General features: G+C 46.2%; 2 protein-coding genes across 6 annotated transcripts in view; one reads left to right on the top strand and one right to left on the bottom strand.

Moving 5' to 3' along the window:
- Positions 1-4,506, top strand: part of PFKP (phosphofructokinase, platelet) — a 63,424-nt gene extending 58,918 nt beyond the window's left edge. For all 4 annotated transcript variants that reach the window (XM_060280893.2, XM_060280891.2, XM_060280894.2 and 1 more), the window contains 2 exons: positions 2,016-2,121; positions 3,927-4,506. In XM_060280893.2, the coding sequence (XP_060136876.1) occupies positions 2,016-2,121; positions 3,927-4,065 (245 nt within the window). In that variant the 3' untranslated portion in view covers positions 4,066-4,506. The remainder of the gene's footprint in view (positions 1-2,015; positions 2,122-3,926) is intronic.
- Positions 4,507-5,382: 876 nt separating this feature from the next.
- Positions 5,383-13,894, bottom strand: part of PITRM1 (pitrilysin metallopeptidase 1) — a 32,047-nt gene continuing 23,535 nt past the window's right edge. For both annotated transcript variants that reach the window (XM_035130378.3, XM_088654256.1), the window contains exons 21-27: positions 12,360-12,480; positions 11,742-11,813; positions 10,259-10,371; positions 8,700-8,825; positions 7,072-7,217; positions 6,565-6,667; positions 5,383-5,952 (exon numbers count right to left, since the gene is read on the bottom strand). In XM_035130378.3, coding sequence (XP_034986269.3) covers positions 5,859-5,952; positions 6,565-6,667; positions 7,072-7,217; positions 8,700-8,825; positions 10,259-10,371; positions 11,742-11,813; positions 12,360-12,480 — 775 coding nt within the window. In that variant the 3' untranslated portion in view covers positions 5,383-5,858. The remainder of the gene's footprint in view (positions 5,953-6,564; positions 6,668-7,071; positions 7,218-8,699; positions 8,826-10,258; positions 10,372-11,741; positions 11,814-12,359; positions 12,481-13,894) is intronic.

Genomic DNA, 13,894 nt, shown 5'->3' with positions numbered 1-13,894 from the left:
AAATTTTTTTAAGTAGTTTAATGTGTCAGCTGCTAACATTAATGTTTAGGACCAAGGTTGTTTGCATTATCAAGAATATGTGAGGCTGATAATTAAGAATACTTAATCCACAATTTTTTATTTACAGGGGCTAAAGCAGCCATCGACAACCTCCGGCCCATGGGCCGGATGCGGCCCACAGAGGCCGTTTATCCGGCTCATGAGCCACCTGGTCACCGAGCCGCCCGCTCGGCAAGTCCCCATGCCGTGCCGCGCTAAACCGACAGAGTGCGGCACGGGGACTCGCTGAGTGGTGCCAAAAATGGCATCTGCGCATGCCCAGACGCCGGAAATCACTTCTGCGCATGTCCAGGCATGCACAGAAGCAATTTCTGGTGCCGCGCTGCCCATGCCCAGAAGCTGGAAATCGCTTCTGCGCATGTCTGAGCATGCGCAGAAGCGATTTCCGGCGCCCTGGAAATGGGCAGCGCAGCACCAGAAATCGCTTCTGCACAAGTCCAGAGCGTTTCCGGCCCACGGACCAGCGTCAGTGGCGATGATCCGGCCCATGGCCGGAAAACGTTTCCAACGCCTGGGCTAAAGTATCCATGCATGTTAGGTATACCTCATGGTATTCTATATATCAAGCCACATTCAAATGGTTGCAACAGAACTAAGTAAAAACCCGTCAGTTACTAAGGAATCCTTTCACTTAACTGACTTCTAATTTTCTGAGCAAAACTAAGTGTAGACAAGCTTACTCAGGGTGTAAGATCCACCAAATTCTAATGGTACATTGTTTGAGTAAACCTGCGTAGGATAAGGCTTCAGATTTCTTAGAATATTAGGCAAATTACCAAAGCTTGCCATGATTTGGTCATGTTGATTGATATTTTACTTCAGGGTAGTCAACTTTGTGCTGTCCAGTGTTTTAGACTACAGCTTCCATAATTTCTGGCTGGTTAAGCTGATGGGCATTATAATTAAAAACATCTGAAAGGCACCATGTTGGCTATCCCAGCTCTACTTTTTTTGATTATGAACGACTCCTTAAACTGTACTAAAATTTGTGAGTAATCTCAGAATTCCAACCCCAACCCCGCAAGACCTAAAAGTTTCTGACAATAATTTGTAAAAGCATAGGAATTCACCGCGTGAGTTACATATATTCTTCCTTTCTTGTTTTGTTTTCTTGGTTGCTGCACGGATCACAGATGAAGGTAACATGCTTCATTCTTTTGCAATTTTATCAGGTTTGAGGAACAGTTCCTACTGTAATGATGAACAATTTATAACGAAAATTATCTATGGCCAATGACACCAGTTATTCATTCATCCTCTTTCACTAATTACCAATTTGAAAGCCATGCCCTCTAACACAGTTCCAGCCCCAAATTTTTGTTGTTCTTTACTGTAATATTTCAGTTAACCAAATTCAATTAAAAACCCTACGTTTGGTTCATGGGCGTAGGCAGGGGGGGCAGGAGGGGGCAATTGCCCCCCCTAGAAGCAGGGCCGCTGGCCAGCCTGCCCCGCTGCCCGCCCGGTGCCGTCTCCCTTCTCCCTGGCTGGCTGTGGAGCGGGCGGAGGGGAAGCCAGGCAACCGCTTTGCGCTGCTCTGGGGCTTTCCCTCCACCTGCCCCGGTGATTGCAGAGGGGGAGGAGGGGATCGGAGCAGCCCGCTTTCGGGCTGGTCCTGGCTCCCCCTCGCCCCTGCCGATCGCGGAGGGGGAGGAGGGAGTCGGAGCAGCCCGATTTCGGGCTGATCCCGGCTCCCCCTCGCCCCTGCCGATCGTGGAGGGGGAGGAGGAGAGAAAGCTGGCAAGGGAGAAGGGAGCTTTCCTTGCCCCGCTGTGGCCCCTCCCCCCACCCCTTGGCCCCTCCACTTGCCCCCCCTGATTTTCATCCTGGCTACGCCCCTGGTTTGGTTAACAATTCATTTCCCCCTGTACACTATTCCCATTTTTTCTTCCATACAGCTATGTTACTCTTTGTATAGCTAAAATAAGAAAATGTATGTTGTTGTTTTTTCAAAGGAAGGGTATTTGCCAACACTGAGGACAGTGTTTGCCTCCTGGGAATGCGCCGGAGGAACCTTCTTTTCCAGCCTGTGGTTCAACTGAAGGATGAAACAGACTTTGAGTAAGTAAAGACAGTGCGGGGAAAAACACCGGCGTCCACACGAAGTTTAGAATTAAGAATTGCACATCTTGGCATCTCTTTGGGGACAAATGGTAGACTCTAGTTCAACTTCAGACTTGAAGTGCTCCCCCCCCCCAAAAAAATCCTGGGATTCTAGTCCCTCTGCCAATTATGTACAGCCACCGTTCCAAGCTCAAATGCTCAAGGTGGCATACATGGCCCCTCCCTCATTTCACAACAACCCTCTGAAGTAGGTTAGGCTGAGAGGCAGTAGCTCACTCAGAGAGCTTCATGGCCGAGTGGGGATTTGAACCCTGGTCTCCCCGCGACGGGGTGAGCTTCCGTTGCTCAGTCCCAGCTCCTGCCAACCTAGCAGTTCAAAAGCACGCCAAAAAGTGCAAGTAGATAAATAGTTAGCACTCCGGCGGGGTGGTAAACGGCGTTTCCGTGCGCTGCTCTGGTTTGCCAGAAGCGGCTTAGTCATGCTGGCCACAAGACATGGAAAAACTGTATGCGGATAAACGCCAGCTCCCTCGGCCAGTAAAGCGAGATGACCCCAGTCGTCTGCGACTGGACCTAACTGTCAGGGGTCCTTTACCTTTTTACTCCCAGGTCCTAGGCAGACACCCTAACCACTACTGCACACTGACTCTCTTAAAACAGATTGTTTTAGGGTGTTCAGTGATCAATCCTATATGGAAGATCTTTTAGTGCATTCTGGTAAAATAAATGAAGACTTCTTTGCATGCAAGAAATCCATACATGCCCGAGATAGTTTCCCTGGTAAATTCCCTTGGTCTAAGGATATTCTCCGAACAATTGAAGGAAATGGTGAGTTTAGATCCAAGATTTAGTGACAGTTCAAGGGTGGAGATTCCCTTCTCCCTTCCTCAGCACCATTACTGGGCACCTCTGGGGTAGCCTTGTCCCCCCTTCACACATGTATGGCAGTCCCATTTCTCCCCATGTCGAAGAGCTAGAAGATTGGAAACCAAAGGCAGAAGAAGTGGCGCAGAGCAATTCAGCTTGGCACCAGTCCTTTCAGGGGGAAAAAATTCTTGAAAGGAGAATTTCTCTTTTACAAGGACCTGGCAGCGCTGAAGCAGACACCCCATTTCTTCTTTCACCCCATTTTTAATCTTTTAATAGCAAATGCTTGTTCCAATGTACTGTTGCTGTTGTGGGTGGTGTCCAGCTATTGGGTAGCATGGCAAGTGCTGGATTTTTCTACGGGGCCTTTTGGTCAGCTAAGCTAGGTGCAAGCCTAAAGCTTGGATTTTAAGAGAAGCAACATGCCCCAGCGGAAGAGCATAAACTTTGCATGTTAACGTTTTGCTTCTGCGGTATTATTTAGTGGCATCTGTAAAGACCTCAGCCCAAGCCATTTGACTGCTTTGGCTACCTGCACTAGACAAGCCAAGAGTCTCACTGAGCCCATGGTAATGTTGGCAGACTTGCGTTAAACTGCTTGTCTAAGCAGCAAAACCAGCAAATTAGAATCTTTGTTTTAACGGAAGAAGGGGAGTGTGTTTCCATGATCTAATGGCTCTCCTATTGCGTCGCTTGTGTAAACAGGCAGCTAGTTTATCTGTTGGGCACAAGTTGACATGACAGCATGTCACTAGCACTAACTCTCCATATAAAGCAGCTATTTATATGAGCAGAGTGACAACAGACCCTATTGCAAAGTTCCTGTGTCTTGTTTCAAGTTGATCAGCACCCTCAGTTGATGGTGTTCCTTATAGCCTGCCTATAAGCTTAAATGAGAACTTCTAAAAGCATTTCCCCTCTCTCTTGCTAAACAGGCACCGAATTCCCCGCGAACAGTGGTGGCTGAAGTTACGGCCCCTGATGAAAATTCTGGCCAAATACAAGACCAGCTACGATGTGTCAGATTCGGGCCAGTTGGAGCATGTGCTCAGACCAAAACAGGCAGAAGTGTGAGCCGACGGGTCCAAGGTGTCCTACTGTTAAAAGGTTGCAATAGCTCTCCATTGTGTGTCAACGATGCTTTAGAATACTTGTTGCAGCTTCATTTGGAACATCTAAGTTATTTTACCAGCACTTTATGTGGAAAAAGAAAAAGCCGCCGTCACAGACACTCTCTACCTGGTATTGTCCTAGGCTTCTTAAAAAAGACACCACACAAAACACCCTAGAGCCTAACTTAACAACAAAAAACCCAACTTACCAATCTGTTCCTTACCAATAACCTGTGCAAAAACGGTTCTATGCACTCCGTGTGATGCTATTCATCTCTTGCACTTTTACCAGATAGTGTTTACACTTAAAGAGTATGTTACATAGGCTTAGTTTTGTGTCAAACTAAAAAGGAAGCTTATATATGTCCCCCCCCAACAGAATAAAATACTATATTAAAAGTAAGCTCTGGAGTCAATTTGTTCTGTACAACCTGGGATGAGCTTGCTTCATCCTAACCATTGACTAGAACTTCTCAGAGCTAGCCAATGTGGCATCTTCCTCATGTTATTGGTACAACTTTACCAGCCCTAGCTAATGTGACCAATGGTCAGAGGTGATAGGAGCTATAGTATATGGCAACATCTGGAATGTACCACGTTGGCTAACCTGCACTAGCTGAACGTGCTCTTAAAAGGGAAAAAGCATGGATTTCAAAGCCTACAAAAATGCAAGGCAATTTCTTGCTCGCGTAGCAAGTTGTTTATGTAGTGCTACCAACTTGAGTCCAGCTACTTGGGTATCTAAGGAGCAAGAGTAAAAATAGCAATTTTGAAAATGCAAGATTATGATTGTTCTCTGCTGTAATTGCAAAGAGAGACCCCAGCTTCAAAACTAATGTTGCCACAACCCTTGCAGTGGCTTGGATTCAAAAGCAGATGTAAAGATAGCTTGTTAGATCTGCTCTGGAATCCACTTGCATGGGGTGTTGCTTTGAAGACAAGTGACTTCTCCCTATGCTTAGAGCCCTCAACCAGGGGGTGAAATTAGCAGGGCAGCCACATGGTACCCAAGTAGGCTGGGGCCAAGTGACAAGACAGCTGGAATGCATCCTCATGCATAAAATCACCACCTGCTTGAGTTGCATATATATTAAGATGGTAGGAGCAACCCTGTATTTAAAATTCCCAGTGCTGATATGAGTGCTTCTGCCAGTACATCCTTTACTACCTAAAACACCAGGGAAGAAAGGAGTAATCTTCTGCTGTGTTGTCTCTAAAGATAAGCTACCTGATGCGGGAATAAGAAGTCCCATGACAAGATACTAAGCAGAACAACTCATCAGAGGCTGGAAATATTTAATGGCACAAGGCTGAGACACACAATATTCAAACAAGAGTACTGAAGATTGTCAATGACAGTAATCTTAAAAAAAGAAGAAACCCTAACTACATGATTTAAAGAAAACAGAAAACTTAATTGTGTGCTTCTACAAAGTGCTAGGTACCATCTAGTTAAACTTAATCATGATCAGCTAGGCAGAACCAACAGTAGTTCCAGTGGAAAATTAGTCACAGTTATTGAGCTAGATTGGGACCATAATCCAAAGCTTCAGCTTGGCAAATAGTGAAAGATTGACAGAGGGTGAAATCCTGCTTGAAAAGTAAGCACCACTGTGGATTCAAGGTCTTTAAGATGACACAAGTGTATTGCTGTGTCCGGTCCTGACAGCACTGCTATAGGGGAGGAGGACCCCAATTTATTTCGGTATCTGTCACACACACATGATTGCTTCTAAGCTGAGCCGGCAGCAAATATCATCGTATAACCCATGAAGGGTCTTTGGCAGTGTGTGGGTTTTCTGGGCCAAGAATAGCCAGTCCTTTGGTTCTCTTCCCAGCGGCAAGATATCTGAAAGTCAACAAAGCATGCGCCATTAGTCTACCGTTCATTTGCAACTGTCTGCTCATCGGATAAGTGTAGGGAATATTAGGAGTCTTCAATTCTCAGGACTCAATGGGCAAAAGTGATGCTTTCGTTTTAAGCTGCACTGGGATCATTATTGATAAAGGGCAATTCAGAAACTGAACAGCACAGGTCATTCTGAAAAACGTTTTAATTTTAGACAGCATCAAAGTCTCTGGAGCTCCCTCTCATTTGATGCTGGAGGGTTGTTCAAGCTGGAGAAGTAGAGCATATTTGTATGTATGCATTGCTCAGTCTGCAATTCATGCTTGGCTTCCTTATGAGTTATTCTAGGGCTTCACCACTGTCCCAATGACACTGTAGCATACTGCCATCCAACTAGCTAGATTTGATTCACAAATCTAGGTTCTGTGTACGTTTTACACATCCAACTGTTTTGTCCCATTGGATTCAATGGCCCCATGCCACAGGAAACCCACAATCCTGAAAATTAAAGGGCTGTGTGGCAAATATCGCCCCCCACCCCCTGCTCCCCTTGTGGCTTTCGGAAAGCTATCTGAGAAGTCTTGCACTTCCTGGCCAGGCACAGAAACTCACTTGTTGGCTACATCTATGAGGTTATCTTTGGAGACTGCGAAAAGATGCTCTCTGTGCCTCTGCTTCATCTCATCGGAGATCCCGTACAAAAAGGTATTCATCCCTACAAAGAAGAATTCACAAACATTAAGAAAACTTACTTGGTTCTTAAGAGTGAAAGCAGCAGGGGGCAAACCCCACCTCCATCCTGCAGCTCCTACTTAGACTGATCTGTTTCATAACACACTGAGATCACTCCCAATTCTTCTGGAATGGCATATGTAGCCAAGAATTATGCAACAAATTTTAGATAATTTCTCCATGTTGAAAATGCCTGATATTTGGCCGTGATTTAGACATATGAAACTGGGTCCGCCCATTCCCCCCCCCCCCCGCTCAAAAGCATCAAAGATAACTAAAATATGTGCAAAATCATATTTTGGCTTTCAGACTGATGGCTATTTTGATCCAGGAAAGGCTATTCGCTCTACTCATTTGGCTCAATCCCAAACAGAGAAATCAACATACCTTTGTCCGATGGTGCTTGGGGGGCATCCACAGATGCAAACATGGCAAGCTTGGCTTCGTCGATGTCTTGCTGTGTGAATTTTCCTGCCTTGGCCCATTCGGCGGCCTTTTCAAAAGTAGACAGGGTACCCACTGAATTTGGATCCCTAAAATGCAAGGAAGGCTCAGGTAAGTTTACACAGCCAGGTTGTTGTTTTTTTAAAACAGAGAAATGACACCACAAAGTGACTTGCCCTTGTTCAGTGGTTGCTTTTTCTAGCTTTGCCTCACACTGTGATCACAGATAGATGAAAACCCAACTGCTAAAAAGCAGTGTTGACTTCTGAAGCACTGCTGAATTCTGTCCCAGCGACATATGGGCGCCGGAAGGAGAGGTTTCCCCTCTTGCTGGCTGGGGCAGCGCCTGGGCTCTGACGTCTCGCTGAGTCCCTCATCTGCTGACCCTTGACCAGAGCAGTGCCAGGGCTCTGACAACGTCTCTGAGCCCTTCCTGCATGCTCTGTTCTCCATGGCGTTGCCAGGGCTCAGACACCTCACTGAGCCCTCTCTCCAAACCGCTCCATTCCTCATGCCCTCCTCCTGACTCGCTGCTTGTGCCGTTGCAGGGCAAAGTGCTGGTCAGGATGACGGGGGAAGGCTCCCTGTAGGGAGTCCCCCTGACATAGACCTTTGGCCAATCTAACTCCATATTGTCTACACGGACTGGCAGCAGCTCTCCAGAGTTTCAAATGGAGGGCTCTCCCATCCCTACCTGGAGATGCCAGGGATTGAACCTGGGACCTTCTGCATGCAAAGCAGATGCTCTAGCGTTGAGCTACAGCATTCCCCTGCCACTGACCTCGGGACCTGATGCATATATTCAGTAAATCCCAACCCTTACGAGCCATATAGTGCTGGCATTCTGTTCAGCACCGCAAAAGTTGAAAGCAATTACACAGCTTTCCCACCACTGACGTGTTCGTGCTTTTTTACATTATGGGATTTCCTTGCAATTTAAAAGCACTGATCTTGTTGGGATTCTGGTGAACACAGAGTTAAAACACTCTGGAGGCGTTCTGATTCTCTGGGTGATACGTGCAATTTCCTTTGTTTCAGAGTTCAGTTTTGGTTTTGAGTCTGAGAGTCCAAGTATGAGTTTTCTGCCGGAGAGGAGTGTGTAGGAGAGAGTGCTAGAGATAGGAGCCGCAAACATGCAGCTAGCTTCTGTTTCTTTTGCTGTTTCTTTTATGCTTCTGTAATAAAGATGAGTTAGACTAGAAGCAACGGAGTTGAGTCTGTTTTATTGAAGACACAGACTGCCACCGTTCCAGCTGCGCTGAAACTCTGCTAGGTCCGAACAAGAAGCAGCTTTGCAGAGCGAGCTGGGGAGCGTGCTGGGCAGCCATTGAAGATTGGCTGCGTGGGTCTAAGGATTTACGACCCACTAATGAACTTTTTACAATACTACGTTTATCACAACAGATCTGAGTGCTCTGGGGCAGATGGCAATAATCTACTCTCCCTTTACTACTCAATGACTTGTACGTTTCCAGTTCCTGAACTCATTTTATGTGGCAGAGAACAAAAAACGAAGGACAAACAAAACAGTCAAAGGAAGACATTGTGGCACCACTCAGTCCACTAGTTACCTATAGGAGTAGAAACTGAATATGCCATTATTGCCAAGTTGCGCGCCACCTCCATATGCACCTCCTTTCTCTCTAATTTCTGTATGCAGGAATTTAGCCGTCATTAGCCGGGCGAGGATGCGAAGGCTGAAAAAAAGAGATCATTAGGGAACAAGAGATTCCTACATTGCAGGGGATTGAGTCTAAGATGACCCTCTTCCAACTCTTCCATTCTGATTAAGATGCTCTCTCCCTGGTCCCTTTTTCATCATCATCATAATTATTATTATAATAGAATCATAATCATAATGGATTTAAGTCTGCATGAACAAATGTACTACCTAATTGGCAAAATTTCAGACTCAGTAAGATTTCATACCTTGTCTCCCCACAAAAGTCAGGATCTCTGACTTCCACATTTCCATACCACACTTTTTTCTCCTTTTTAAAAGCACGAGACGTTTGCATATAAGGGAATGTGCTTCTCCAAGCGGAAGTTTTAATGCACTTGCTAGATCATGGTGCCCTCTAGCTGCTGCCAAGACTCCCAACTCCAACCAGCCCCAGTCAGCAAGGCCAGGTAAGGATGATAGAAGAAGTAGCTGTGGCTACCCCTGTTCTAGACATCCCTTGGGGAGAGCGAACTGGGGGCTCCGCAGGCAGAATCAGTGCCAGCTACCTGGTTCCATCTTGCTGCTCCAAAGCAGCGCCTCTGCTTAATGAGTGCCAGGAGAACGCAGGTGTCATTAACTCAGAAGTGGTCCCTTAGCCGCAAGCAGAGCTTGTGAGCCAATCCCACCTGTGCCCCACAGATGCTCTGCTGAGCTAAGAGGCAGGCAGCAACACAGAGCAAACAGAATAATAATAATAATAATAATAATAATAATAATAATAATAATAATAATAATAATAAATGTATTTATACCCCGCCCTCTCCAGTCAAAAACCGGGCTCAGGGCAGCTCACACAAACAGAACCACAATAAAACATAAAAACAATTAATTAAAATACAGATTAAAATACAGTATTAAAATTTAAAATGCAGCCTCATTTCAAGTAGTCCATAAATCCAGGCCATGAGGGAGGAAAACACAGGGGTCAGGCTAAGTCCAACCCAAAGGCCAGGCGAACAAATCCCGCAGGGCCCTGGTCTCCTGGGAAAGAGCGTTCCACCAAGTTGGGGCCAATACTGAAAAGGCCCTGGGCCTAGTAGCCAATCTAGCCACCTTATGGCTCGGGATCTCCAGAATATTGTTGTTTGTGGACCTTAAGGTCCTCCGCGGGGCATACCAGGAGAGGCGGTCCCGTAGGTACGAGGAACAAGACAAGTGGGGGAAAGAAAGCCTGATTTTGTGAGCTGTGGGTCCCCCTGCCTGTGAGTCCAGACATAAACGCACTACTTGTAGAAGCCTCTAACTCAGAAAACGCCCCAGTGTTTTGAAAGCAAACGTCTTCCCGAGAGCACCGCCAGTTGTTTCTGAATGCAGTTCTCAACACAGCAGCAACTGGAGATTTAGTTTATTCAACCCTGATCACGCACCATTTCCAAATCTATTTAGCAGCACTTCCCATCGTCCTACCTTGCGTGGTCCGGGGCTGTAAAGGGAACCGTCCGAACGCAGGTGCCAACGTAATTGACAGGGAAGGGCAGAAGGAAATGAGTCTTCATCTGGCATGGCTGGAAAGTCGGATCCTGGAGGAAAAGTCACATTGCGTTTCGTTTAGATCACCTCTGGAGGCAGAGCAGCGCGGGCACTCAGTTTTTGGTGACCGCCTCTTCTTACCCATTCAAGAGCATCAAAAGGAGCGCAGAAAGGTTAATAGTCAACTCTGCATTTGGTTACTTGGAGAAAGAAGGAAGGAGGAAAATGAGACTGCGGAGTTTCAGTATGATTGCTTGGAGGGCTTAGAACAGCTGATAGCAAGGGAGAAGAGGGAAAGCATTTTAAGAATTTGATGCCCCCTATTATTGTTTTTTTAAAGGCAGTAGTCGTCAAAGGCAAGGAACAGCTCCACATTTGAAGGGGGCAATGTGATGGGGCAGTTTGCAAAGGGGATGTGCATTTCCCAGGCGTACAACAGAAGACACTTTCACCTGACATGTAACTAACTCTCTTCTCCCTTCCTCCCCAGCCTAGCGTTGTCTTTTATAAGCAATGCAGGCAGGGCTTGGGTTAGCTCTGATTTCTGGGCACAGCCTAGCAATGTTAGGAGCTTTAGAAATACAACTTTATGAAGCCCCAAGTGGGGATAAATGAGGAGACACCTTTGGCACACAAGAGCAGACTGTTCATATTCCATTCAACTTTTTTTTTTTTAAAAAAAAGTTCTTGTATGCCACTTTAAGGAACTTTCTGGAGGCAAAAACGTTTTCAGAGATGGATCATAGGTAAGTCTCCCCAAATCCAGTTTGTGGGGCAAAAATTGCACCCTAGATGCACCTGTCATTGTTGAATTTACATAGAGGGATGTCTACAACAAAGTCTTTTCTTGGGTAGGGACAGAAAAGTTATGGCTCCAAAAATCTGTTGGACTCCAACTCCCATCATCCCTGACAGGGGCTGATGGGAGTTGGAGACCAACAACAATGGGGCACAGGATTGCCATTTTTGTCTAAGACATTTTTCCTGTGCAGGTGACAAACAATGTCCTTGGATTGCCAGCCACTTATCACTGACCGTTCTTCTTCTCATAAATGAAGAAAGCACTCAAACAAAACAAAACAAAACAAAACAAAACAAAACAAAACAAAACAAAGCAAACACAATACGAACTCTAAGAAATCTTGATTTTTGCCACTGGGGTGGTATTTTCTTTTCTGCCCAGCCAGTATGGAGCAATATTTCTGAAAGAAAAACTAACTCATGGAAGTAGAATCAGGTGATGGGGAACATTTTACTTCCCCGGGTTTATTTACCCGATTTTAGCTTCCTGCTAAGACTGCAGGTTCCCTCAAAAGTGACCATAAAGGAGCGCATTAATCTTCAGAGCAGTAGGGCTCAATTTGGGGAGTAGTGACAAATACTGGCAACTTTGACCTAAGGCAAATGAATTAAGACTCACCGTAATGAGCTTCCTGGTGATCTGGGAGCAAGCAAGCGCCTCACTGCCATCGGGTTTGGGGTCTGAAGGTTTCTACAAAGAGAAAACTTGGTTGAAACAACAGAGATCCAACTGGTTTCTAAGGCCCACTGGGGAGAAATACAAGCACTGTTGGGGTATCTCCCTCTACGGAGCTAACAGCATATTTGGAGGGAAACCGTTTATGTCTTCTCTCCCTCTCAATACCCCTCAAATTCTATTGCACGGATCAAATTTGGACACCATCCGCAACATCTTCAGTTTCTCCATATAATATCAGAATTTGGTCGCAGCTGTAGAATTCAGCTATAATATCAATGAACCAAAAGGCACTGCCCCTTCTCATCTCAGCCTCAACTCCCTCTGGAAGGGATGGAAGAATAGTACTTGAAACATGCTAACATTTGTAAGAACCACAGCAGGAAGGAAATGTGAGAGAACAGGGAGAGGTGCCCTTGGCAACAGCCCGTGTTGCAGGATTTTTATTTCCACAAGCTACAGAAAAATGCACCGGATATGTAGCCAAATTTGCCTCTCATTTGCATGAGAACTGGAAAGTCACCTGCAACGCAAACACTTTCTCTGCCAATCCTCCTTTACCTCAATCACATGGGGGCGGATGGGCTTGCGTTCCTTTTTACTCCGGGCGATGCCCTTTATGAACCTTTCGATGGCTTTCGCAACGTGTGGCATCTGCTGAGGGGTGGCATTCACCGAACATCTAGGCAGAAATTAAATTGCATCTAGTCGCACGCACAACAAACACACCGTCTGCGAGGAACAAACTGCGCTTTTACACCTTCCCAATTTTCCGAGTCGAGTTCTGTTTAGCCATCAACTATCACCAGCTTTAAAAAATGCTGGGCGGACTTTAATTCTGGTCTCTGAGTGCTCTGCGTGGCGAGGGCAGTATGTAGTCAGGCTTCCCTCCAACTCTGAAGGTGAAGAGGCTCAGCAGGGAGGTTTCGGAGGTCCCGGCAGCAGCGCTGCAACTTCCCCAGCTACAGAGCTGGGAGATTATTTACAGTCATACCTCTGGTTACGTTTGCTTCGGGTTACGTACTTTCGGGTTGTGTACTCCGTAAACCTGGAAGTATTTTTCGCCGCATGCGCAGAAGTGGTGTGCACGGCCTGCACATGCACAGAAGCGTTCTGTGCAGTTCGCGCATGCGCAGAAGAGCACTTTTGTGCTTGTTCGGGTTATGTACTTTTCAGGTTGCAAACCGCACCCCGGAACAAATCAGGTACGTAACCCGAGGTACCACTGTATTTATTTTATAGCCCGCCTTTTTAGCTCCAAGGTGGTAAACATAGTTCTTCCTCTCAATATTTAATCGCCATGCCCTACCCTTCGAGGTAGGGTCAATCCTAGGGGCAGTGACTGGCCCAAGGTCACCCAGTGAGCTTCACTGGTCAAGAGGGGATTTGAACCCTGGTCTCCCAGGTCCTAGTCCGACACCCTAATTGCTACATCACGACGCTCCCCTCATTGCCACGCCTTCCCAAGCTAGGTCAATGCACTTGCCACTGCCTGAAATCAGGAGCTGTGTTCAAATCACGGTTACCCAAGCAATCACACTCCCTTTTCCCTGCTGGTAAGAGGGATGGAGACCAGAATTCTTGCTCTGAGCAGCCAAGAGTTGTGGACTCCCAAGACCGGCATCTTGAGAAGTGGTATATTATTTATTTGCCAACTGCATTCATAAAGAACCTTCCTGGCCAAGGAACTCAAAGCAGTTCAGTTTTAAAATACTATGAACAAGCAAATAGTGAAACACAGAATAACAGCGTTCTCTCGGGTCAATGGAGGGAGGGGTGCTCAAGAATTCTCCTTTGTTGCTGACGGTTGCATCGGCAACAGATTTAATGTACTACCCACCCTCCTGCAGACCAACGAGCGGTGTTTCCAAACTATGTAAAACTGTAATTTACTTTTAAAAAAAACTTAATTTATTTAATGCTTTTGTTTGCCACTAGAGTTTTGGACTTCGGGTGCTTTAATTCCTGGATAATGCTCAAGAAGGCAGACTAATGCGCTCTCAAATGCTCACTGCCTGCTAACGGAATGCTCTGAGGTGTACCTGTCTCTCACACGGTTGTGTACATGCAAGATTCACCATTGGGGGTTAGGGAGG

Source organism: Zootoca vivipara, chromosome 11 (genome assembly GCF_965207765.1).
Source record: "Zootoca vivipara chromosome 11, rZooViv2.hap1.1, whole genome shotgun sequence".
In the NCBI taxonomy this organism is placed as follows: domain Eukaryota; kingdom Metazoa; phylum Chordata; class Lepidosauria; order Squamata; family Lacertidae; genus Zootoca; species Zootoca vivipara.
The sequence above is the reverse complement of the archived record's forward strand: the minus strand, read 5'-3'. Positions and strand labels throughout refer to the sequence as shown.